General features: G+C 41.7%; 1 protein-coding gene across 1 annotated transcript in view; it reads left to right on the top strand.

Annotated features, from left to right (window-relative positions):
• Positions 1 to 26,096, top strand: part of LOC139407631 (voltage-dependent R-type calcium channel subunit alpha-1E-like) — a 138,791-nt gene that overhangs the window by 84,552 nt on the left and 28,143 nt on the right. The window contains exons 7-16 of the mRNA XM_071151463.1: positions 8,465 to 8,655; positions 16,914 to 17,017; positions 17,273 to 17,388; positions 17,528 to 17,581; positions 18,408 to 18,449; positions 19,325 to 19,402; positions 23,515 to 23,724; positions 23,872 to 23,984; positions 24,536 to 24,648; positions 25,550 to 25,681. Coding sequence (XP_071007564.1) covers positions 8,465 to 8,655; positions 16,914 to 17,017; positions 17,273 to 17,388; positions 17,528 to 17,581; positions 18,408 to 18,449; positions 19,325 to 19,402; positions 23,515 to 23,724; positions 23,872 to 23,984; positions 24,536 to 24,648; positions 25,550 to 25,681 — 1,153 coding nt within the window. The remainder of the gene's footprint in view (positions 1 to 8,464; positions 8,656 to 16,913; positions 17,018 to 17,272; positions 17,389 to 17,527; positions 17,582 to 18,407; positions 18,450 to 19,324; positions 19,403 to 23,514; positions 23,725 to 23,871; positions 23,985 to 24,535; positions 24,649 to 25,549; positions 25,682 to 26,096) is intronic.

Genomic DNA, 26,096 nt, shown 5'->3' with positions numbered 1-26,096 from the left:
CAGCTGCCTCTAATTGAGAACCATACCAGGCCAAACACAGAAATCCCAAATCATAGAAAAAAGAACATAGACAACCCACCCAACTCACGCCCTGACCATACTAAAACAAAGACATAACAAAAGAACTAAGGTCAATTTATATAACATACTTTTAAAATTCAATATTGGTGCACAATTTCTACTTAAAATACGCAAAAGGCACTCTTTTCTTGGAACGACCCAACTGTGTTACGCAACAGACCTGAAACACACAATACCATGCTTGGCTGCACCTGTAAGTGTAATCACAGCCACAATGACTGCCTATGTAATTAAACCCCACAATATAGCAGCTCAATACCTAGACGAATTATAAAGTCATAGATGTTATTGCCTCGCTGCACGGATCATGTTATAGTTAAGTGGGTTACACAGTTCTATTTACAAAGATCTACATAAAGGGTTAACGCCTGAACATAATTTGTTATTCAGGTAGTGTGGTCTTAAAACAACCTTACTGTGGGATATTTTCCTTCAGTTTTTCACATGATAGGCATTGAGTTGTCACAGATAGAGAAAATAATGAAATTAGCTGTCCTCTCAAATGACATTTTCAAACAGATTGTCCTCACCTGATAAATACATAAACTCATCTTTTGTTCAATATCACTCATGGCTTGACTTGGTCACAAAATGTCCTCTGATGTTGACAGACTGTTTCAGTGGATTGATACATTAAAGAGTTATATAATGCCTTCTAATATTCCTTTACTGCATTTCAAAGATATTAGATTTAATACAGTATCTAACTGTATCTCAAAGAGTGCCACCAACTAGCGATAGACTCCGCTAGCGGTGCCAGTTTAGATATAGGTACAATCCCTTGGGTTTGAAAGGTGAATGACCAGTAGGACAGACAGATGTACAAAACACACATTTATTACCACACAACAGACAGACAGACAGACAGACAGACAGACAGACAGACAGACAGACAGACAGACAGACAGACATATGAAGTGAATTGATGGAATAGGTGAAAGAGCTTGTGTTGTCATCCACACACTAACACACGGTTAGGAAGTCCAGGGTGGAGGATTTGTATTTGTATTTTGTATTTATTATGGATCCCCATTAACCGGGGATCCGGCAAAATGAAGGCAGTTATACAATGTTAAAAATTTTACAATACATTGATTACAGAATTCACAACACACTAAGTGTGAGCCCTCAGGCCCATACTCCACATCCACGTATCTACAACACAAGATCCATGTGTGCGTGTGTGTATAGTGCGTATGTTATCATCAAATCAAATCAAATGTATTTATAAAGCCCTTCTTACATCAACTGATAGCTCAAAGTGCTGTACAGAAAACCAGCCTAAAACCCCAGACAGCAAGGAATGTAGATGCACAGTGGCTAGGAAAAACTCCCTAGAAAGGCCAAAACCTAGGAAGAAACCTAGAGAGGAACCAGGCTATGAGGGGTGGCCATTCCTCTTCTGGCTGTGCCGGGTGGAGATTATAACAGAACATGGCCAAGATGTTCAAATGTTCATAAATGACCAGCATGGTCAAATTATAATAATCACAGTAGTTATTGAGGGTGCAACAGGTCAGCACCTCAGGAGTAAATGTCAGTTGGCTTTTCATAGCCGATCATTGAGAGTATCTCTACCGCTCCTGCTGTCTCTAGAGAGTTGAAAACAGCAGATCTGGGACAGGTAGCATGTCTGGTGAACAGGTCAGGGTTCCATAGCCGCAGGCAGAACAGTTGAAACTGGAGCAGCAGCACGGCCAGGTGGACTGGGGAAAGCAAGGAGTCATCATGCCAGGTAGTCCTGAGGCGTGGTCCTAGGGCTCAGGTCCTCCAAGAGAAAGAAAAAAGAAAGAGAGAAAAAGAGAATTAGAGAGAGCATACTTAAATTCACACGGGACACCGGATAAGACAGGAGAAATACTCCAGATATAACAGACTGACACTAGCCCCCCGACACATGAACTACTGCAGCATAAATACTGGAGACTGAGACAGGAGGGGTCAGGAGACACTGTGGCCCCATCCGATGATACCCCTGGACAGGGCCAAAAAGGCAGGATATAACCCCACCCACTTTGCCAAAGCACAGCCCCCACACCACTAGAGGGATATCTTCAACCACCAACTTACCATCCTGAGACAAGGCCGAGTATAGCCCACAAAGATCTCCTCCATGGCACAACCCAAGGGGGGATGCCAACCCAGACAGGAAGATCACGTCAGTGACTCAACCCACTCAAGTGAAGCACCCCTCCTAGGGACGGCATGGAAGAGCACCAGTAGGACAGTAACTCAGCCCCTGTAATAGGGTTAGAGGCAGAGAATCCCGGTGGAGAGAGGGGCAGAGACAGCAAGGGCGGTTCGTTGCTCCACTGCCTTTCCGTTCACCTTCACACTCCTGGGCCAGACAATTTCTCCCAGCCAATCATCAGTAATTTGTGTAAGTGCTGTGCTTGTTGAATGTCCTTCCCTATAAACGTGCTGAAAGTCTGTTGTAAAATAGCATTGTATCTGGTTAAACACTATTTTTTCCAAAACTTTACTAAGGGTTGGTGATTGGTCGGCTATTTGAGCCAGTAAAGGGGGCTTTACTATTCTTGGGTAGTGTTAGGTTTGTTCCTTTCCTCCTTGTCAATCATCATTGGCTCATTGGTAAAATTAGCATTATGACAATATCTTTAATTAAATAATTCAAAAACCTTTATTAATGCAATTGCAGACAGAAGTTGACAAACAGGAACATAGCACGAATGTTGCTGAGTAAGTTCTGCATCAAACACAAGGTCTCAAGTTGTTTTATTAAACCGAAGTCCCGCCTTAGTGATGTCACTGACTACGTAATTACCTTTTTACTCCTGAGACCATAACCCTGCATCCATAGCTATACAAACATAAAGTTTCATTGTTATAAAAGCTAGGCAATAAATGTCCCCTCCCCAAAGTTGATTTATTGTGAAATGTCTGAGTAGTCTCTTATCTCCCACACTCCCCTGCAGAGTTCTGTCTCAGTCACACATTATAAGAGAGAGAAAGAGCAAACAACTGTGGAACAATTCTAAAACTACAGTGCCTTGCGAAAGTATTCGGCCCCCTTGAACTTTGCGACCTTTTGCCACATTTCAGGCTTCAAACATAAAGATATAAAACTGTATTTTTTTGTGAAGAATCAACAACAAGTGGGACACAATCATGAAGTGGAACAACATTTATTGGATATTTCAAACTTTTTTAACAAATCAAAAACTGAAAAATTGGGCGTGCAAAATTATTCAGCCCCTTTACTTTCAGTGCAGCAAACTCTCTCCAGAAGTTCAGTGAGGATCTCTGAATGATCCAATGTTGACCTAAATGACTAATGATGATAAATACAATCCACCTGTGTGTAATCAAGTCTCTGTATAAATGCACCTGCACTGTGATAGTCTCAGAGGTCCGTTAAAAGCGCAGAGAGCATCATGAAGAACAAGGAACACACCAGGCAGGTCCGAGATACTGTTGTGGAGAAGTTTAAAGCCGGATTTGGATACAAAAATATTTCCCAAGCTTTAAACATCCCAAGGAGCACTGTGCAAGCGATAATATTGAAATGGAAGGAGTATCAGACCACTGCAAATCTACCAAGACCTGGCCGTCCCTCTAAACTTTCAGCTCATACAAGGAGAAGACTGATCATAGATGCAGCCAAGAGGCCCATGATCACTCTGGATGAACTGCAGAGATCTACAGCTGAGGTGGGAGACTCTGTCCATAGGACAACAATCAGTTGTATATTGCACAAATCTGGCCTTTATGGAAGAGTGGCAAGAAGAAAGCCATTTCTTAAAGATATACATCAAAAGTGTTGTTTAAAGTTTGCCACAAGCCACCTGGGAGACACACCAAACATGTGGAAGAAGGTGCTCTGGTCAGATGAAACCAAAATTGAACTTTTTGGCAACAATGCAAAACGTTATGTTTGGCGTAAAAGCAACACAGCTGAACACACCATCCCCACTGTCAAAATGGTGGTGGCAGCATCATGGTTTGGGCCTGCTTTTCTTCAGCAGGGACAGGGAAGATGGTTAAAATTGATGGGAAGATGGATGGAGCCAAATATAGGACCATTCTGGAAGAAAACCTGATGGAGTCTGCAAAAGACCTGAGACTGGGACGGAGATTTGTCTTCCAACAAGACAATGATCCAAAACATAAAGCAAAATCTACAATGGAATGGTTCAAAAATAAACATATCCAGGTGTTAGAATGGCCAAGTCAAAGTCCAGACCTGAATCCAATCGAGAATCTGTGGAAAGAACTGAAAACTGCTGTTCACAAATGCTCTCCATCCAACCTCACTGAGCTCAAGCTTTTTTGCAAGGAGGAATGGGAAAAAAATTCAGTCTCTCGATGTGCAAAACTGATAGAGACATACCCCAAGCGACTTACAGCTGTAATCGCAGCAAAAGGTGGCGCTACAAAGTATTAACTTAAGGGGGCTGAATAATTTTGCACGCCCAATTTTTCAGTTTTTGATTTGTTAAAAAAGTTTGAAATATCCAATAAATGTCGTTCCACTTCATGATTGTGTCCCACTTGTTGTTGATTCTTCACAAAAAAATACAGTTTTATATCTTTATGTTTGAAGCCTGAAATGTGGCAAAAGGTCGCAAAGTTCAAGGGGGCCGAATACTTTCGCAAGGCACTGTATATAATGAATATATATATATATATATATATATATATATATATGTTAATCTGTAGGTTAGGACCCTATAAATGTAAGGAGGGTTGGGGTCTTATAACCCCTCCCATTCTATTAATATAACATAAGCATAATCAATTATTCTAATACATCAAACATTTGTACAGACCCAAATCATGACCCCTAGGTGAATCCTGACAGTAGTGGAATGACTTTAGCTTCCCTCCAGGCCTGAGGGCACACACTTTCTAGTAGGCTTAAATTGAAGATATGGCAAATCCTCTGCTGAGCACATATCAAAGCTACAGGCTAAGGTTAAATCTAGACTTGGTTTCCTCTATCGTAATCACTCCTCTTTGACTCCAGCTGCCAAACTAACCCTGATTCAGATGGCCATCCGACCCTTGCTAGATTACGGAGATGTAATTTATAGATCGGCAGGTAAGAGTGCTCTCGAGTGGCTAGATGTTCTTAACCATTCGGCCATCAGATTTGCCACCAATGCTCCTTAGAGGATGCATCACTGCACTCTATACTCCTCTGTAAACGGATGATCTCTGTATACCTGTTGCAAGACCCACTGGTTGATGCTTATTTATAAAACCCTCTTAAGCCTCACTCCCCCCTATCTGAGATATCTACTTCAGCCCTCATCTTCCACATACAACACCCATTCTGCCAGTCACATTCTGTTAATGGTCCCCAAAACACCCACATCCCTGGATCGCTCGTCTTTTCAGTTCACTGTAGCTAGCGACTGGAACGAGCTGCAACAAACATTCAAACTGGACAATTTTAGTGCCATCTCTTTATTCAAATACTCAATCATGGACACTCTTACTGACAGTTGTGGCTGCTTTATGTGATGTATTGTTGTCTCTACCTTCTTGCCCTTTGTGCTGTTGTCTGTGCCCAGACAACAGCACAACAGTACAATGTTTTGTGTTGCTACCATGTTGTTGTCATGTTGTGTTGCTACCATGCTGTGTTGTCATGTTGTGTTGCTACCATGTTGTTGTCATGTTGTGTTGCTACCATGCTGTGTTGTCATGTGTTGCTGCCATGCTGTGTTGTCATGTGTTGCTGCCATGCTATGTTGCTGTCTTCGGTCTCTTTTTATGTAGTGTTGTGGTGTCTCTCTTGTGGTGATGTGTGTTTTGTCCTATATTTTATTTTACATTTTTAACCCCAACCCCCGTCCCCGCAGGAGGCATTTTGCCTTTTGGTGGGCCGTCATTGTAAATAAGAATTGGTTCTTATCTGACTTGACAAGTTAAATAAAGGTTAAATAAATACAAAATATTTAAAAAAAATAGGTGTGGCAATATTTTCCGCTATTATCCTCGGTAATTGTCCATCCAGACCCCGGTGGCTTGTCATTGTTGATAGACAACAATACTTTTTTCACCTCTTCCACACTCACTTTACGGAATTCAAAATTACAATTATTGTCTTTCATAATTTGGTCAGATATACTTGGATATGTAGTGTCAGCATTTGTTGCTGGCTTGTCATGCCTAAGTTTTTTAATCGTGCCAATGAAAAAATCTTTAAAGTACTTTGCATATCAGTCGGTTTTGTAATGAATGAGCCATCTGATTGAATGAATGAGGGAGCTGATTTGGCCTTTTTTCCCTAAATTTCATTGAAGGCGCTCAAAAGCTTTTTACTATGTGTCATTTTACTTGATGTCATTTATCTTTGTTTCATAGTGTAGTTTCTACTTCTTTTTATTCAGTTTATTCACATGATTTCTCAATTTGTAGTCCTTTTTCCAATCGGTTGTGCAGCCAGACTTATTTGCCATTCCTTTTGCCTCATCCCTCTCAACCATAAAATGTTTCAATTCCTCATCTATCCACAGGGATGTAACAGTTTTTACAGTCATTTTCTTAATGGGTGCATGCTTATTAGTAACTGGGATAAGCAATTTCATAAATGTGTCAATGTAGCGTCTGGTTGCTCCTCATTACGCACCACGGACCAACAAATATTCTTTACATCAACAACATAGGAATCACTACAAAACATATTCTATTATCTCTTATACACTATATTAGGCCCTAGATATGGCTACTATATTGTGATCACTACATCCGATGGATCTGGATACTGCTTACAGGCACATTTCTGCAGCATTAGTAAAGATGTGATCAATACGTGTTGATGATTTCATTTCTGTGCTGTTTGTAACTACCATGGTTGGTTGACTGGTAGCCTGAACCAGGTTTTAGGCACTGGTTAGAGTTTGAAGCTTTTTCTTGAGTGGGCAGCTTGATGAAAGCCAGTCAATATTTAAATCACCCAGAAAATATACCTCTCTGTTGATATCACATACATTATCAAGTATTTCACACAGATTATCCAGATACTGATTGTTAGCACTTGGTGGTCTATAACAGCTTCTCACAATAATGGGATTTAGGTGAGACAGATAAACCTGTACCATATTACTTCAACAGTATTTAACACGATATCCTCGCTAATCTTTACAGGAATGAGGTTCTGAATATGAACAGCAACACCTCCACTACTGGCATTTATTTTCTGTAAATGTTATAACCTTGTATTGCTACAGCTGTATCATCAAATGTATTGTCTAAGTGAGTTTCAAAGATAGTCAGAATATGAATGTCATCTGTTACTAGCAAGTTATTGATTTCACAAACCTTGTTTCTTAAGCTACATATGTTAATGTGGGCTATTTTGAGGACTTTTCTGGGATACCTGCTTGTTTTCATTGCTCATGTTATTTATGTTAGTGTAGGGAAAGCTGCCCACAGTGTACTTCCTACTAGGGCACACAGCATCAGTGCTAACAGCATGAATCTGGTGTATACAGTAGACACATGATTGCTGCATACAATAGCTGTAGGATCAGCAGAAACATTCAGAACGACATAAATTAGGTTACTTACATTGTGTCTACCAATGCCCCTAGTATAATGTACATTTGCTAAAGCATTATGATGACTCAGTGACACAATGTTAGGGATTAACTGAGCTGGGCTTGGGTCATTGGTCAGGAAATATCCAGTATGAGTGTAGTTAAGGTGGTGAGATCTTGTGATCTGTCTCTCTGCACCTCTGTGTCCAACTAAATCACATACTATGTTGGGGGTTTGAGATCCCCACCAGGTACAGCCTGTGATTGGCTGACTAGGTCACATGACTCTAGCCAGGGGAGAGTGTTCTGGAATGAAATCAAAGGTTTATTGGTTGCGTAAAAAGATTTGCAGATATTATCACTGCTGCAGTGAAATGCTTGTGTTTCTAGCTCTAATAGTGCAGCTGTAGTGTAATGTTTCAGATGATGTCATCATAAAGGTTATGTGGGGACCTCACTGTACAAGGGGGCCTTAGTTACCTGACTATTAGCTTTAGAGAGACAATTTATTATAATGACACATTGCACAAGTCAAATAGCATAATAATAACGTCATCTTTCAAGAAAGGACTTTTACACAGAGAGTTGCTACTGCTGCTCACTTCATTGATTGAGTCATGCATTACACTATAATCATCATATTGTGGTACTTATTCATGCATCTCCAGTAGATGCGAGTCATTTCTCACAAGTGAGACATTTCTATAAAGTCATCCCATCTCTCATTGGAAAAACACGATTAGTGAGATGGATTTCTGGTTTGCATCCTTTTGTTAAATCTCCAGCCTAGCCTGCGGAGCATTTAATGGACTCTGACTCAATATGGTCATTATGAACCAGTTGAGGAAGTTCATTCTCTCTTGTCCCCCTGTCAGAGAATGAGACGGTGGACAAGTCTGAGTCAGAGTTCCCGTGTGGGGTAAGGAAGTGCCCTGACAAGTACACCTGCCATGACACCTGGATCGGCCCCAACGACGGCATCACCCAGTTTGACAACATCCTCTTTGCTGTGCTCACTGTCTTCCAGTGCATCACCATGGAGGGCTGGACCACCGTGCTCTACAACGTGAGTCACATCTGTTTCTCTATAACCATGTCCTGTCCTCTGAATGGGGAAAATAGGCCTATTATTTGACCTGGTTATGTCATCCTTTGATACATTGGTTTGATTTAGCCTTTGCTTGGTTGAATTGAATAAACCCTTTGCGTCATTGGGGACACAGACATTGTTGTACCTCTCCTTACTCCAAACACCTATTTTTACCAGTCATTACTAAAACTGTCTGATATTTGTTGTGGGACGCACTCAAACATCCTTTTACAGCTGATTCCCTGTTCTGTGTTTATGAACCCAATTGATTACACACTGTACTTGAGGAATCAAATGAAGGAAGCATTACACAATGATACACACACAGCATATAGAGTGGAGTGTGTCTGTGCCAAGAGAGTTGGGTAATTAAGTGCAGTGAATGGGCTGCAAAGTGAGATCAGGTCAATTATACTCTTAATCTCCCAGTCACCTGCCTCCACTGCCTCACTACTACCCTCTTCCCACTGACCCTCCTTATTTAATCACACTCAATTACATCCTAAACACATGGGCATGATTTGGCAGAGCTGGGATGTTGCTGGCAGACATTTTAAGCTGATACTATTCTTCGAGTTATCAGTTGCACTCTTTATGCCAGATTGGATGCATTCAGACTGAGAACAATAATCAGTGAATTATCGTCAGGACAATAGTGAAATGATGATACCATTAAGAAAGTAATTTTAAGTGTGTTGGGACATACAGTACCCTGAGTGTACAAAACATTAGGAACACCTGCTCTTTCCATGACATAGACTGACCCAGTGAAACCAGTTAAAAGCTATGAAATGATGTAATTTGTTAAATCCTCTTCAATACATGAAGCCGAGGTGACAGGTTAAATAATTATTTGTAAGCCTTGATACAATTGAAACATGGATTGTGTATGTGTGCCATTCAGAGGTTGAATGGGCAAGACAAAATATTTAAGTGCCTTTGAATGGGGTATGGTAGTAGGTGCAAGGCGCACTGGTTTGTGTCAAGAACTTTAACGCTGCTGGGTTTTTCACGCTCAACCTATTCCCGTGTGTATCAAGAAGGGCCCACCACCCAAAGGACACCCAGCCAACTTGACACAACTGTGGGAAGTATTGGATTCAACATGGGCCAGCATCCCTGTGGAACGATTTCATCACCTTGTAGCGTCCATGCCCTGACAAATTGAGGCTGTTCTGAGGGCAAAACGGGTTGCAACTCAATAGTAGCAAGGTGTTCCTAATGTTTTGTACACTCAGTGTACATTATACTGAGTGCAAATTCTTTTGACTGAATCATCTGGAATTACTGCTCCATGCAGCGGATGGTTTCCGATTAGTTTTGTGGAAGCTAGTATGAGACTTTGATTCCATTCTGCTTTTCTCTCTCAGATTATGCAAGCAACATGAAATGACTGAGATGATGTTGTTGACACTACAGAGTATTGGGATGATTCTTGCATGTCTGATTGTTGCTTCACAACTTTTGATTTCCAATTCATTACACATTCTCTTGGGACTCTCCCTGATCTGATCTATATAGGATAGTAAGAATACTATCCTATATACTGTATATCATATATACTGTTACTCTCCCTACCTGCTGCTGCCAGTTGTTCATATTATAGTATACGAAGCATAACACTGCCTCAATATTATACTGTACCTCGATTCATTAAATACAACATGTAAAGGGGCCAGTGGCTGGACTGGGAGGAGCAGTTGTATTAGTGTATCAAGGACCAGGTTAAGAGTTTACTCCTCCTGTTCTCCATACATACATCACATTCTGTTTGATTGAGATGATGTCACCAAGCATTTTCCTCAGCACATCCCAGTACCAAACTACCAATACTGTACCTGGCTGGTGTTATGTTGCAGAAGGCATTGTCTATTTCAGGAGGAGCTCAGACAGACAGTGTAGTAATTCCCTGATCTGATCATGTGCCTGCCCAACTCAAACAAACTCAATCATGTTACCCTCTACCTCCCTCGGCCAGCTGAATCAATTATCGTCATTAATGCCTCTTCCTCTTTCCCCACCTCATGGTAATATTACAGTGGAGTAGTTGTCACTGTGAATGTGAAAGGCAGTCTATTGAAACCTCTGATGCTTGTTAATGATGGTGATGCAAAACAATGTAATAAAACGTCCAATCCATTCATGCCTAGGGCTATTAGTAACTGGACATCAGCAGGTGCCAACGTATGGGGAATACCTACATTTAGAAATAAAAAAAACACAACTATGTTGATAGCATAAACTAAAACTGTAACATTTTAAACAGGATAGCAAGAGCATTTTGTCAGCTTGTTCCTCATGATTTTCTTTTCAGAGCCAGAATCAATTAGCAACCAATCCACGACTGTTGAAGTCCCCTGGCCTTGTGTTGGCGAAAGGACTCCGTTGCGGACACAAGGACATAATTTGATCAAAATGCTAATTTGATCATGAAAGTGCCTGGGTGTTTACTACACTGGAGAGCATGCTTGCCATAGGCTATTTTAAAAATAAAATAAAAAATGTATTTCACCTTTATTTAACCAGGTAAGCTAGTTGAGAACAAGTTCTCATTTGCAACTGCGACCTGGCCAAGATAAAGCATAGCAGTTCGACACATACAACAACACAGAGTTACACATGGAATAAACAAAACATAGTCAATAACAATATAGCTAGACAACCTCTGGAAACCACTGATCTCACCAGGGAATCATGCAGTTACAGTCATAGATACCCTGGGATTGAGATTCACAGGAATATTACCTTAACACATCTTCAGTAAGGTAGTGGAAAACACATTTGATTGATTTGAATTAAAGATGTACTTTCCACTGCTTGGCTACCAGTGTAGCACAGTTTATGGTTGGCCTACCCACAGAGCATAGATGCCAGGCCATACTTTCTGCTCACTGCTTTCATGGTTCTTTATTTAAGTTGATGGAAGCAGATTTAGTGCTGCCTTGATTGTATTATGTTGACATACATTATGGTGAATGGAATTTATTATGGAGTGAAGAAAGACAGTGGAAGGAGAGAATGTGAGTCTGCTCTGGTTAAAAAGGCCTGCAGACTTTCTCTAATACTGTTTGCTGTTTCATATTCCTTTCTACAGGAACACACACCGTATGCACGTACTGTACACAGACACACACACTCAGTCAAACATACACGTGGACACAGACTCTTACTCATTCAGTAAGTCACTCACAAATAAACCATGCCACCCACTTCATTGCATTCTGCTAAAACAAAGTTGAGTACACATGCTTCTCTTTTCTATTGTTTTCATTGCATTCTCTGATACAGAATCCACTTACTGCCGTACCTGATCCACTTTCCCCTCTCATGTTGGCCCAGAGCTAATCAATACTATTTCTCTCTGTCTCTTATTTAACACAGATGAACTTGGTTTTCAGTTTCAGATTTTCCCAGTATCTACACTATAGTCCTGTATTATGTTCCCGAAGTTCAGATTCAAATTCCATTACGATTTTTGACGAATCGTGGACAAGGGAACATGTCACATGGAGGTAGAGAACAGAATAGGCTCCCTGGCCTCAGTAAGTAATAGAGAGATGTGTGTAACTGTGAGACTGGGGATGTGTGTTTGAACTCTGTTTCATTTCTGTAGTCAGTCAGCTAGCCTCTGCCTAGCTCATGACTGTGGTACATCCTAATAGCTTGTTAAAAACTACCATTATCTGACAAAGCCCTGAGCTCCCCAAGGTGTAGCAGCACGTAAACAAGGTGGTCCGCAGGTCAATGGAACAAAAGCCAGTACGTTTTACACTGGCTTGAGTCAAGAGCTAGTCATAACCATGTTGACTTGTAAGCAATTGCTTGGGATCTTGTTAACACCACCTTTAGATGATAATGAATACAAGGGCAGGTTTCTAGTTTTTCACCACATACATGTGTAGCACCAATAATTGAGAGAGCTGTTGGAGATGAGGAATGTTGACACCTGCAGCAACACCTCTGTCCTCTGGCACTCAGGGTGTGTGGAAGGTCTCTGTACTGTAGCCCACACTGTTCACATCTCCATAGGTAGCTCTGCACTGCCTCAACACCTGCCACGGGTTCCTCTCCCATGGCGTCCCATTCTTATTAGTGGATAAATCATCTCTGACTGTAGGAAGGAACAGAGCCAAAGACATGCATGTCCATATAGGGTTAAATCCTGTCTTGAGAAAGGACTGTAACTTGTACCTTTGCAAAAATCATGTTGATGATGCCAAAACTTGATTTACACTCATGGATCTCAGGTGTTGAACAACATGGGGGCTCCATTTATTGGGTTGGGACAGAGCCTTCAGAAAGTATTCACACCCCTTGACTTTTTCCACATTTTGTTGTGTTACAAAGTGGGATTAAAATGGATTTAATTCTCATTTTTTGTAAATGATCTACACAAAATACTGTACTGTCAAAATGGAAGAAAAAACTATTTAAAAACATTTATGAAAAATGTAACACTAATATATATTGATTAGATAAGTATTCAACCCCCTGAGTCAATACATGTTAGAATAACCTTTGGCAGTGATTACTGGGTAAGTATTTCTGGCTAAGTCTCTAAGAGCTTTGCACATTATTTATTTATTTATTCTTCAAGTTCTGTCAAGTTAGTTGTTGATCATTGCTAGACAGCCATTTTCAAGTCTTGCCATATATTGCAAAGCTGATTTAAGTCAAAACTGTAACTAGGTCACTCTGGAACATTCAATTTCGTCTTGATAAACCACTCCAGTGTATTTTTCAAATCAAATCCAATTTTATTTGTCACATGTGCCGAATACAACAGGTATTACCTTACAGTGAAATGTTTACTTACAAGCCCTTAACCAACAAGGCAGTTTTAAGAAAATACCTACCTACAAAAATAATAATAATAATAAAAGTAACAAATAATGAATGAGCAGCATTAAAATAACAATAGCGAGTCTATGTACAGGGGTATCGGTACAGAGTCAATGTGCGGGGGCACCGGTTAGTCGAGGTAATTGAGGTGATATGTACATGCAGGTAGAGTTAAAGTGACTATGCATAGATCATAACAGAGAGTAGTAGCAGCGTGGGAGGGGGGGCAATGCAAATAATCTGGGTAGCCATTTGATTAGATGTTCAGGAGTCTTGTGACTTGGGGGTAGAATCTGTTTAGAAGCCTCTTGGACCTACACTTGGTACTCCGGTACCGCTTGCCATGCGGTAACAGAGAGAACAGTCTATGACTACGGTGGCTGGAGTTTTTGACAATTTTTAGGGCCTTCCTCTGACACCGCCTGGTATAGAGGTCCTGGATGGCAGGAAGCTTTGCCCCAGTGGTGTACTGGGCCGTACGCACTACCCTCTTTAGTGCCTTGCGGTCGGAGCCCGAGCAGGCCATACCAGGCAGTGATGCAACCATGCTCTCAATGGTGCAGCTGTAGAACCCTTTGAGGATCTGAGGGCCCATGCCAAATCTTTTCAGTCTCTTGAGAGGGAATAGGTTTTGTCGTGCCCACTTCATAACTGTCTTGGTGTGCTTGGACCATGTTAGTTTGTTGGTGATGTGGACTCAACCTGCTCCACTACAGCCCCGTCGATGAGAATGGGGGCGTGCTCGGTCCTCCTTTTCCTGTAGTCAACAATCATCTTCTTTGTCTCGATCATGTTGAGGGAGAGGTTGTTGTTCTGGCACGAGTTCAAACCCCCGAGCTGACAAGGTACAAATCTGTCGTTCTGCCCCTGAACAGGCAGTTAACCCACTGTTCCCAGGCCGTCATTGAAAATAAGAATTTGTTCTTAACTGACTTGCCTGGTAAAATAAAAATAAAAAAACATAAAGTACATTTCTTTGCCACATTTTTTGCAGTTTTACTTTAGTGCCTTATCACAAACAGAATGGATTTTTTGGATTATATGGATTCTGTACAAGCTTCGTTCTTTTCACTCTGTCAATTAGGTTATTATTGTGAAGTAACTACAATGTTGTTGATCCATCCTCAGTTTTCTCCTATCACAGCTATTAAACTCTGTAACTGTTTTGAAGTCACTATTGGCCTGGTGAAATCCCTGAGTGGTTTCCTTCCTGTCCAGCAACTGAGATAACAAGGACGCCTGTCTTTGTAGTGACTGGGTGTGTATGATGCACTATCCAAAGTGTAATTAATAACTTCACCATGCTCAAAGGGATATTCAATGTCTTTTTTTTTACCCATCTACCAATAGGTGCCCTTCTTTGTGAGTCATTGGAATACCTCCCTGGCCTTTGTGGTAGAATCTGTGTTTGTCATTCACTGCTCGACTGTGGGACCTTAAAGATACAGTGCATTCGGAAAGTATTCAGACCCCTTGACTTTTTCTACATTTTGTTACGTTAAACCCTTTTTCTAAAATGGATTAATAAATATATTTATTTCCTCATCAATCTACACACAGTACCCCATAACGACAAAGTTAAAACAGGTTTTTGGAAATGTTTGCTAATGTGTTAAAAAAACAAACAGACATACCTTATTTACGTAAGTATTCAGACCGTTTGCAATGACTCTAAATTGAGCTCAGCTGCATCCTGTTTCCATTGATCATCCTTGAGCTGTTTCTATAACTTAATTGGAGTCCACCTGTGGTAAATTCAATTGATTGGACATGATTTGGAAAGGCACACACTTGTCTATATAAGGTCCCACAGTTGACAGTGCATGACAGAGCAAAAACCAAGCCATGTTCGTAGAACTCCGAGACAGGATTGTGTCGAGTTACAGATCTGGGGAAGGGTAGCAATAAATGTCTGCAGCATTGAAGGTCCCCAAGAACACAGTGGCCTCCATCATTCTTAAATGGAAGAAGTTTGGAACCACAAAGACTCTTCCAAGAGCTGGCCGCCTGCCCAAACTGAGCAATTGGGAGAGAAGAGCCTTGGTCAGGGAGGTGACCAAGAACCCAATGGTCACTCTGACAGAGCTCCTTCCTATGTGGATTGGGAGAACCTTTCAGAAAGACACCCATCTCCGCAGCTCTCCACCAATCAGGCCTTTGTGGTAGAGTGGCCAGACAGAAGCCACTCCTCAGTAAAAGGCACATGACAGCCCGCTTAGAGTTTTCCAAAAGGCACCTAAGGGCTTTCAGACCATGAGAAACAAGATTTCCTGGTCTGATGAAACCAAGATTGAACTCTTTGGCCTGAATGCCAAGCATCACGTCTGGAGGAAACCTGGTACGATCCCTACGGTGAAGCATGGTTGTGGCAGCAACATGCTGCGGGGATGTTTTTTAGCGGCAGGGACTAGGAGACAAGTCAGGATCAAGGGGAAAGATGAATGGAGCAAAGTATAGGGAGATCCTTGATGAAAAACTGCTCCAGAGCGCTCATAACCTCAGACTGGGGGCAAAGGTTCACTATCCAACAGGACAACGACCCTAAGCACACAGCCAAGACAACGCAGGAGTGGCTTCGGGACAAGTTTCTGAATGTCCTTGAGTGGCCCAGCCAAGTAAAGATACCTTAAAAGAAAATGACTCAAGTAAAAGTGAAAGTCACCCAGTAAAATACTACTTGAGTAAAAGTCTAAAAGTATTTGGTTTTAAATGTACTTAAGTATCAAAAGTAAAAGTATAAATAATTTACAATTTATTTTATGAAGAAAACCAGATAACACGATTTTCTTGTTTTTTTAATTTACGGATAGCCAGGGGCATAGTTCAATACTCAGACAAATTTCACTAACAAAGCATTTGTGTTTAGTGAGTCTGCCAGATCAGAGGCAGTAGGGATGACCAGGGATTTTCTCTTGATAAGTGTGTAAATTAGACAATTTTCCTGTCCTGCTAAGCATTCAAAATGTAATGCACTGTAATTGTTTGTGTGGAGTACAGAGATGAGGTAGTCATTTAAACATGATTTTTAAACACTATTATTGATACAGAGTTAATCCATACAATTTTTTATGTGACTTGATAAGCAAATGTTTACTCCTTAACTTATTTAGGCTTGCCATAACAAAGGGGTTGAATACTTATTGACTCAAGACATTTCATATTATAATTTTTTATTGATTTGTAAAAATAAAAAAAATAAAAAACATAATTCCACTTTGAAATTATGAGGTATTGCGTGAAAGCCAGTGAAAAAACTATAAATTGAATCCATTTTAAATTCAGGCTGTAAAACAACAAAATGCGGAAAAAGTCAAGGGGTGTGAATACTTTGTATATACAGTATAATAATACAGTGCGCTTCATTGTCAGCTCTTTGTTTTGTATCTCCACAGACCAATGATGCTTTAGGCCCCACTTGGAACTGCATGTACTTCATCCCTCTGATAATCATTGGCTCCTTCTTCGTGTTGAACCTGGTATTGGGAGTGCTCTCAGGGTGAGTCGACGTTACATCATCACATTGTGCTGGGGTGGCTGACAGCTTTAATTCACACTGTCACCGTCTGCACAAGTTAATTAGTTTTATATAAAAGGTTGACTCACAATCTACTCTAATTAACTGCATGTAAAGGAGACAAGGGTTGAGTACCCCCCTTCTCTCCCCTGGTGTCTGAATGATGAGGGAGGTCAGGTCAGCGCTGAACAACATGTCTAAGAATAGTCATTATCTCCTGTTGATTTTGGCCTGCAGAGAGTTTGCCAAAGAGAGGGAGCGGGTTGAGAACCGCAGGGCGTTCATGAAGCTGCGGAGGCAACAGCAGATTGAGAGGGAACTCAATGGCTACCGGGCCTGGATTGACAAAGCAGGTACTGAAACCACTATCTGTACCACACTATAGATCTAATTCACGTCCTGCTTTTGAAAGGTTACCTCTGAAACACAATCTCCTTGATATTTAAGTTTCTACTGTATGAATCAGACTTCTTTGTTGGGTCTGCTTTGCAGAGGAGGTGATGCTTGCAGAGGATAATAAGAATTCAGGACCGTCTGCTCTTGATGGTAAGACTGGAAAGATGGCCCGATTGGTTATATTGTCTTTACATCACTACATAGTTTACAGTTAATCTGTCTGTACAGGATTCATGGGATTCTGTTTTAAAGCCATGAATATCTGAATGGATTCATTATCATATTCTTGTCCTCTAAGACTGTCAACCACATGTTGTAAACGTAACTATAACATAGGCCTACATTGAAATACATAATTCGTAGAAAACATTTCATTTTGTAAGAATTGTTCATTTATTAATATCATACTGTGTGTGATGCATAAATAACATTGTATTACGTAGGTAAGTGCTAGGGAGAAAGAATAGGCGTTGTCAGACTCTCCTGAAGTATTACATGTATCAATTGTGTGTCATTGAGTGTTGGAACGTACAGTACTATCTGTTTGGTTGACTGTGACAGTAATTTACTTTCTCATAAGAGTGTAACTATTTTGAGAAGTTTTGTCTCCCAAGACTCTAAACGTGTGTGTTATCCTGTATGTATATGTCTCTGGGCTTGTGTATAATCATGATATATATAATGTATGTATACCAAAGACATATTTAGATGCAAATCTTCATAAGAACAGCTATTCCTAAAATTCCGTTGTTGTTGCTTCTGGTGTGGTGCACTTCAAAAACAACTTTACTTAGGACTATTGAGGACTGTGCATGCTGTACCCCCAAAAGCAATCACCTCTGGTACATCACTACCAATATGGACTTTTAAACCTACCAGACACTTACAGTACACAAAGCTATGACCATATCAAGTGAAGCATGATCCCCCCCCCCCCCCAACAAACAAATAGTTTTTATTAAATGTTGATTGACAGCTCCCACGAGGCTGTCTGAATGGAATACAAGCGGTAACCATGGTGAGGAACAACTTCTATTCTACAATTCCTTGCCATCTTTTGTTCCTTTGCAACAACTGAATCTGACATGAACGCTAAAATAGTCCTAGCTATTGTTCCACAAACCCACTTCCTAATGAACCACGAGACATTCTGACCTCCAAAAATAAAACTTGGCACCGGAAAACAAAAAGTAGCTGTAAATGCAGAAGATGCATTAGTCTACTCTAGATTAAGGAGTGTGCCGATGTTGCCTTAGCAACTGAAATGCAATGACCGGATGCAGCCAGTGTGTGCCTCATGCAAACACTCCTATGAATATTGGTTCAGTGGCTTATTAAAAGGGGGAAAGTCAAGGTGAATATGAATAAATCAATTAGATCAATACCAAAAGGTGGTGGGGGTGTAGGAGAGGATGGAGGAACAGCTCATCTCACCCTGATAGGGACATATATAATTATATGTGTGCTTCAAAACCACTCTTTAGTATGATATGGCTAAAACTAGACATTGCACCAGTGATCTACATATAAACTTACTGTGAGTGTGAGCTATAGCCGAGAGAATAGAACCAACAACAACAACAATTAGTTGTAGTTTAGTCGGGTTCATCGTTCTGCATATCTTATTAACATCATGTTGATGTATGCTCTTACCCATGTTTACTAAAGGCATCTGTTTTGCTCTTGTTTTACAATACCCAAAGCACCAAACACAGTGGCATGTAAATGTGTTTATTATTTTCTCCATTTTCTTCTCACCTCGTTAGTAATACCCTCATGATCTTATATATCTACTTGTGTGTGTCCTGACACGTTCTCTGTGCTGGAGTGTCATAAATGTTGTGTTTTGGGTGTGCTTTTTGTGGGCTGACAATGTGAAACCTTTGGCTGCAGTGCTGAAGAGGGCCACAATCAAGAGGAGAGAGGAGAGGAGAGGACTGGACCAGCAGTATGGTGACATCTCTTCTGTGGGTGAGTGAGTGAGTGAGTGAGTGAGTGAGTGAGTGAGTGAGTGAGTGACTGAGTGAGTGAGTGACTGAGTGACTGAGTGAGTGAGTGAGTGAGTGAGTGAGTGAGTGAGTGTGTGTACACAGTGACAGGCAAAAGTTATGACACACCTAGTCATTCAAGGGTTTTTCTTTATTTGCACTATTTTCTACATTGTAGAATTATAGTGAAGACATCAAAACTATGAAATAACACATATGGAATCATGTAGTAACCAAAAAAAGTGTTAAACAAATCAAAATGTACTTTATATTTGAGAATCTTCAAAGTAGCCACCCTTTGCCTTGATGACAGCTTTGCACACTCTTGGCATTCTCTCAACCAGCTTCATGAGGTAGTCACCTGTAATGCATTTCAATTAACAGGTGTCCCTTGTTAAAAGTTGTTTTGTGGAATTTCATTCCTTCTTAATGCGTTTGAGCCAATCAGTTGTGTTGTAACAAGGAAGGGGTGGTATACAGAAGATCGCTCTCTTTGGTAAAAGACCAAGTCCATATTATGGCAAAAACAGCTAAAATAGGCAAACAGAAATGACAGTCCATCATTACTTCAAGACATGAATGTCAGTCAATCAGGTACATGTCAAGAACTTTGAAAGTTTCTTCAAGTGCAGTCGCAAAAACCATCATGCGCTATGATGAACCAACCAGAAGCCATGGATTACAAGCAACATCCGCACTGCGCTAAAGGATAGAGCTGCCGCTTTCAAGGAGTGGGACTCTAACCCGGAAGCTTATTAGAAATCCCGCTATGCCCTCCGACGAACCGTCAAAAAAGGCAAAAGTTCAATATAGGACTAAGATTGAATCATGCTACACTGGCTCCGACACTCATCGGATGTGGCAGGGCTTGCAAACTATTAAAACTACAAAGGGAAGCACAGCCGCGAGCTGCCCAGTGACAGAAGCCTACCAGACGAGCTAAATTACTTCTATGCTCGCTTCGAGGCAAGTAACACTGAAACATGCATGAGAGCATCAGCTGTTCCGGACAACTGTGCGATCACGCTCTCTGTAGCTGATGTGAGTAAGACCTTTAAACAGGTCAACATTCACAAGACCGCAGAGCCAGACGGATTACCAGGACGTGTACTCCGAGCATGCACTGACCAACTGGCAAGTGTCTTCACTGACATTTTCAACCTGTCCCTGACTGAGTCTGTAATACCAACATGTTTCAAGCAGACCACCATAGTCCCTGTGCCCAAGAATATTAAGGCAACCTGACTAAATGACTACCGACCCGTAGCACTCACGTCTGTAGCCATGAAGGGCTTTGAAAGGCTGGTCATGACTCACATCAACACCATTATCCCAGAAACCCTAGACCCACTTCAATTTGCATACCGCCCCAACAGATCCACAGATGATGCTATCTCTATTGCACTCAACACTGCCCTTTCCCACCTGGACAATGTTGTTCATTGACCACAGCTCAGCGTTCAACACCATAGTGCCCTTAAAGCGCATCACTAAGCTAAGAACCCTGGGACTAAACGTCTCCCTCTGTAACTTGATCCTGGACTTCCTGACAGGCCGCCCCTAGGTGGTAAGGGTAGGTAACAACGCATCCGCCCCGCTGATCCTCAACAAGGGGGCCCCTCAGGGGTGCGTGCTCAGTCCCCTCCTGTAGTCTCTGTTCACTCGTGACTGCATGGCCAGGCACGGCTCCAACACCATCATCAAGTTGCCGCTGACACAACAGTGGTAGGCCTGATCACCGACAACGATGAGACAGCCTATAGGGAGGAGGTCAGACACCTGGCCGTGTGGTGCCAGAACAACAACCTCTCCCTCAACATGATCAAGGCAAAGGAGAGGATTGTTGGCTACAGGGAAAGGAGGAACGAGCACGCCCCCATTCTCATCGATGGGGCTGCAGTGGAGCAGGTTGAGAGCTTCAAGTTCCTTGGTGTCCACATCACCAACAAACTATCATGGTCAAAACACACTAAGACAGTCGTGAAGAGGGCATGACAACACCTATTCCCCCTCAGGAGACTGAAAAGATTTGACATGGGTCCTCAGATCCTCAAAAGGTTCTACAGCTGCACCGTTGAGAGAATCCTGACTGGTTGCATCACTGCCTGGTATGGCAACTGCTCGGCCTCTGACCGCAAGACACTACAGAGGGTAGTGTGTATGGCCCAGTACATCACAGGGGCCAAGCTTCCTGCCATCCAGGACCTCTATACCAGGCGGTGTCTGAGGAAGGCCCTGAAAATTGTCAGACTCCAGCCACCCTAGTTATAGACTTTTCTCTCTGCTACCGCACGGCAAGCGGTACCACATTGCCAAGTCGAGGTCCAAAAGGCTTCTTAACAGCTTCTACCCCCAAGCCATAAGACTGCTGAACAGCTAATCAAAGGGCTACCCAGACCCCTCTTTTACACTGCTGCTACTCTCTGTTTATTATATATGCATAGTCACTTTAACTCTACCTGCATGTACATATTACCTCAATTACCTTGACTAACCGGTGCCCCCGCACATTGACTCTGTACCGGTACCCCCTGTTTATAGCCCCGCTATTGTTTTTTTAATGCTGCCGTTTAATTATTTGTTACTGCTATTTTTTTTACTTAACACTTCTTAAAACTTCTTAAAGCATTGTTGGTTAAGGGCCTGTAAGTAAGCATTTCACTGTAACTTCTACAGCTGTTGTATTTGGTGAATGTGACAAATAAAATTTGATTTGATGAAACTGGCTCTCATGAGGACCGCCAGAGGAAAGGATGACCCAGAGTTACCTCTGCTGCAGAGGATAAATTCATTAGAGCTACCAGCCTCAGAAATTGCAGACCAAATAAATGCTTCACAGAGTACAAGTAACAGACACATCTCAACATCAACTGTTCAGAGAAGACTGCATGAATCAGGCCTTCATGGTCCAATTGCTGAAAAGAAACCACTACTAAAGGACACCTATAAGAAGAAGAGACTTGCTTGGGCCGAGAAGCACGAGCAATGGACATTAGACCAGCGAAAATCTGTCCTTTAGTCTGATGAGTCCAAATGTGAGATTTTTTTGTTCCAACCGCCTTGTCTTTGTGAGACGCAGAGCAGGTGAACAGATGCTTTCCATATGTGTGGTTCCCACTGTGAAGCATGGAGAAGGAGGTGTGATGGTGTGGGTGTGCTTTGCTGGTGACACTGTCTGTGATTTATTTAGAATTGAAGGCACACTTAACCAGCATAGCTACCACAGAATTCTGCAGTGATACGCCATCCCATCTGGTTTGTGCTTATTGGGACTATAATTTGTTTTTCAACAGGACAATCGCCCAACACACCTTCAGGCTGTGTAAGGGCTATTTGACCTAGAAGGAGAGTGATGGAGTGCTGCATCAGATGACTTGACCTCCACAATACCACAACCTTAACCCAATTGAGATTGTTTGGGATGAGTTGGAACCGCAGAGTGAAGGAAAAGCAGCCAACAAGTGCTCAGGATATATGGGAAATCCTTCAAGACTGTTGGAAAAGCATTCCAGTTGAAGCTGGTTGAGAGAATGCCAAGAGTGTGCAAATCTGTCAATGAAGCATTGGCTATTTTAATCTCAAAGATAAAATATATTTTGATTTGTTTAACACTTTTTTGGTTACTACATGATTCCATATGTGTTATTTCATAGTTTTGATGTACTCACTATTATTCTACAATGTAGAAAATCGTACAAATACAGAACAACCCTTTAATGAGTACTGTAGGTGTGTCCAAACTTTTGACTGGTACTGTATGTACATAGCCACTGAAAAGAACAATGGTTCGTAACTGACATCCTGAATGGTTGAACGATCTGCCAGCAGGCACCCCCTCCATATTAGACTCATTACAGAGGAGGAGATTGCCATTGGCGTATTGGGAATAAACTGGAAATGGCAGCTCATCATTTCCAGGCGTCATTACGTGTTACAGTCAGTTGCTAAGCTAAATAGATGAGAAGGCCTGGACAAAGTGTTTCTGTTGTGCAGGTGAAAAGTTTCAAAGAGAAAAGATCTAGAAGAAAATGTGCATTTGTCATTCTACTACTAGGGTGATTTTAGTTATGATCCTGACTGGACTCTCCCCTCTAGGCATCCCGATGACCAGAGCCAGCATCAGGAGTGCTAAGAGAGGACCCACCGCTTATTTGAAGCGTAAGGAGCGTCTGCTGCGGATCTCTCTCCGCCGCATGGTGAAGACACACATCTTCTACTGGACCGTACTGGGCCTGGTGGCCCTCAACACACTCTGTGTTGCCATCGTCCATCACAACCAACCCCACTGGCTGTCTGTGTTCCTCTGTAAGTCACACACACACACACACACACACACACACACACGGTACGTACCATCATCTCCATCCAAAATAAATAATGTCTGGTGAAGTGAATCTTTGAGATGTTTGTTTCTTACTGTGTTCATGAGGGTTGTTGTTGTTCGTATTTCAGACTATGCAGAGTTCCTCTTTCTGGGTCTGTTTCTCACTGAAATGTGTTTAAAGATGTACAGCCTGGGACCCAGACTCTACTTCCACTCCGCCTTCAATCGCTTCGACTGCGGGGTGAGTTTTTATTTTTCTCCTTCATCCCTAACCAACATGGAGAGAACATGCCAGAGGGAAAGACAGGGACATAGATTGTAACATTGCACCCATTATGAGGGAGTGAGAGGAAATTATTTACTTAAAACATTGGACAGTGACTTAAAGACTTCTTAATTAAATTAACACTGATGGGCATAATTTAGTTAATGAAGTGCAGTTAATGTCTCTGTTTCTGTCACCTCTGGTCATGGCTAGACGGGAGACAGCTTATCTCAAAGTGACGTCAAAAGTTGCTTGTTTGATTCCCATCTGGATAATTTTTTTATTTTAACTAACCCTAACCCTTTTCCTAACCTTAACCTAATTCTCCTGATCTGCAGCGTAAATTATCCTAACATGCTATGAAAAAAGCAACTTCTGACACTGTATACCAAGTATATAAAACTGTCACCTCTGCACTCACGCGCAAACAGACATCCTTTATCTTTGTCTCTCTTTTTACTGTATGTTGAAGGCTGCTGTTGGTGTGTTTCAGCTGTCAGGTATATTGTTACTGGGTCTGTTAACAGGTGATAGTGGGAAGCATCTTTGAGGTGATGTGGGGATTCTTCAGGCCTGGCATGTCCTTTGGCATCAGTGTGCTGCGTGCGCTCCGTCTGCTGAGGATATTCAAGATCACCAAGTTAGTCCAAGGACTCACTACTCCTGCCTATTACTTTATAACATTATTCCTGCAGCATGCAATGAGGCAACGCACAGCAAGCAGCAGGTTGGCATTTATTGTCTTGAATTTTGCCTTGGAGGCCTGCTCTGCAAAAAGGTAACTTGCTGGATGCCTAACCCTAACATTAAATGAAGGGTAATTTTTGTTTTAATTATTCTTTACGATAATAGCCAATTTCAACATTGCAACTGGCCCATCTAGCGGAAATCGCTCAGTTCTGCCTCCAGGGCAAGATTCATGACAATAAACGTCAACCTGCTAGCAAGCACTGGCACCTAGGTATCAATGTCCTAGATTTAGGTTGCTGGGTGTTACATAGGTGTCACGTCCTGACCATAGAAAGCCTTTATTTTCTATGGTGGAGTAGGTCAGGGCCTGACTGGGGGGTGTTCTAGTTTATTATTTCTATGTATAGTCTAGTTTTTGTATTTCTATATTGGCCTGGTATGGTTCCCAATCAGAGGCAGCTGTCTATCGTTGTCTCTGATTGGGGATCATATTTAGGCAGCCTTTTCCCACCTGTTGTTTGTGGGATCTTGTTTTTGTACGGTTGCTTTTGAGCCCTTCAAGGCTGTACGTTTGTTTGTGTCTCTTTATTGTTTTGTTGCTGGTTCACATTTAAATAAATTATGATGAACCCAAATCACGCTGCACCTTGGTCTACCCATTTTGACGAGCGTTACAATAGGTGTGACGTTGATAGGGGTAAGATATGCAGATATGTCCATTGCAAGGCTGGTGGCAAATCAATTAACTCTCACAATAACAAAATTGATACATTTTTAATTAATTGATTGTCTCTTATTTTGGCTGAATTAAAATGGAACTAATCCCGCCTCTGGTTGGTTGCGATTGACAGGTACTGGGCGTCGCTGAGGAACCTGGTGGTATCCCTGATGAATTCTATGAAATCAATCATCAGCCTCATTTTCCTCCTCTTCCTCTTCATCCTGGTCTTTGCTCTGCTGGGCATGCAGCTCTTTGGTGGCAGGTACAATCATTTCACTACACCCGCAATAACATCTGCTAAATATGTGTATGTGACTAATAAAATTTGATTTGAGGTACTGTACCGTAGAGGCAAGAACAAACTACCATTCCATGTCTATCAGGTCTAGTCTAATCACAAACTATGATGGACACTGGCAGTCAGTGTAATCAAAGTGAATGTAGTACAATTGATTGTTTGGTTTGTGTCATCATGCCGTCATGCTTCTTGTGATAAATGTAATATTACAGTGTACATTTTCATCCCCTGTTGCACATTTAGAAACAACCTGACAGGACTCAGTCTTGCCCTAGCAGATTCTGTCACACATCTAGTCTTAGTTGTTGTGCCACTATGTTCCCACGGGTAAAGGACCGTTTCTGGGGAAACTGTCACTTTAATGAATGCAGTGCATAGA

The sequence above is a fragment of the Oncorhynchus clarkii genome, chromosome 4, assembly GCF_045791955.1.
Source record: "Oncorhynchus clarkii lewisi isolate Uvic-CL-2024 chromosome 4, UVic_Ocla_1.0, whole genome shotgun sequence".
Taxonomy (NCBI): domain Eukaryota; kingdom Metazoa; phylum Chordata; class Actinopteri; order Salmoniformes; family Salmonidae; genus Oncorhynchus; species Oncorhynchus clarkii.
Note: the sequence above shows the minus strand (reverse complement) of the source record. Positions and strands in the feature narration are given on the sequence as shown.